This window comes from Trichoderma citrinoviride (assembly GCF_003025115.1).
Source record: "Trichoderma citrinoviride strain TUCIM 6016 unplaced genomic scaffold BBK36scaffold_389, whole genome shotgun sequence".
In the NCBI taxonomy this organism is placed as follows: domain Eukaryota; kingdom Fungi; phylum Ascomycota; class Sordariomycetes; order Hypocreales; family Hypocreaceae; genus Trichoderma; species Trichoderma citrinoviride.
The window spans coordinates 1-1,274 of record NW_020195097.1 but is presented as its reverse complement, the minus strand read 5'-3'; the positions used below and the strand labels follow the sequence as shown (position 1 = coordinate 1,274).

At 59.0% G+C, this 1,274-nt stretch overlaps 1 protein-coding gene across 1 annotated transcript; it reads right to left on the bottom strand.

Annotated features, from left to right (window-relative positions):
- Positions 1 to 6: 6 nt before the first annotated feature.
- Positions 7 to 793, bottom strand: BBK36DRAFT_157955 (hypothetical protein; the record flags this gene model as incomplete). The annotated part of the gene is made up of 1 exon (XM_024897670.1): positions 7 to 793. A coding segment is annotated over one exon (787 nt), but the record flags the coding sequence as incomplete, so codon positions are not given.
- Positions 794 to 1,274: the final 481 nt, after the last annotated feature.

Sequence of the window (1,274 nt, the reverse complement as noted above, 5' to 3'; positions counted from 1 at the left end):
AAGAACCGGCGCCGGCACCTGCCGAGCTGTGAGGCGGAGGAGGAGAGTCGGATGGTGAATGAGATGCAGAGGAGGCGTGGCCCCGGCGCCGAGAGGCGACTGAGCGACTGCGCTGATGCTTGCCGTCGGTGAAGCTCGACAGGAAGGACCTTGGCCTGGATAGCGACGGGAGAAAGTTGGACGGCGTGCTGAGCGATGGAAATGCCTGCTGGAGCTTCTTCAAGGCTTCCTGGCCGGCTGACCTAGACCGCTGGCGTGTGGGTTCAAAGGCAGCGTGCAGGATCCCGCGAGCGTCGCTCAGGGGCCTTGTGTCCTTGCTCGGCTGCTGCGACTTCCACGGAGACGGGGGAGCATATCGTCTTGCTTCGCTCTTGGGTGAAGGCACAGAGTCCAGCTGGATGGTGGGCTTCCGTATCGGGATGCGTGGAGGCGAGGTCGACTTGGGCGAGGTTGCCGCCCTGGGCGTCGTATCTCCTCCATCTCCGTCTCCATCTCCATCTCCGTCTCCGTCTCCGTCTCCGTCGTCGTCACCAGATACAATAAGCTCCGGCTCCTCAAAGAAGCCATTGGCCCCCCGGCGCTGCATAGCAGCCTCCTTCTCGACGGCCGGCGTCCACAAGGATGTCAGATGGCTCGCCGCGGCGCTCATGGCCGGCTGCAACACGGCCTGGGCATCGTCCTGGTCCGGAATCATCTGGTCGTCCGACAAATTGCCTTCCTCGCCGCCGTCCGTCATGGAATCCCGGCGGCCGAGGTCGGACGGCTGCCCCAGAGTCGCTTTCGTGGCCGTCATTGTGTTTGTTTCCTCAAACGAAGCTGCTCCATAAACTCGGTCCAGTCGGTAAACCCTTAATGATCGACAGAACTAGAAAGGGGTCCGGGGTTTGGGAATCGATAACTAGAAATAATAGGGGAGAAAAGAAGGAGTTGGAAACACGGGGAAAATGGGATCAACCGGATTGCGAAGCGGTGGAGATTTTCCAACGAGCCGAGAGTCAACGCAGCGTATTATGTACAGTTTTGACGTTTCTCGCGATGGGAATGACAGCGGACCAATAAGCAACGCCGATTGGCTGTCGACGAAGGTGTTGAGCTAGCAAGCAAGGCTACTTATGCGGTCAACAAGGATGGCAGAGGAAAGGGAATAGGAAGGACGGGAGACGTGACAAAAGGGGGAGACAAGGCTCGGAGGTGGCTGTGAGAGAGTTCAGTTGGACAAATCGAGACGCCCGAGTCATCCAGAGGTGAGAAAAGAGTCGCAACCCGAACCCAAG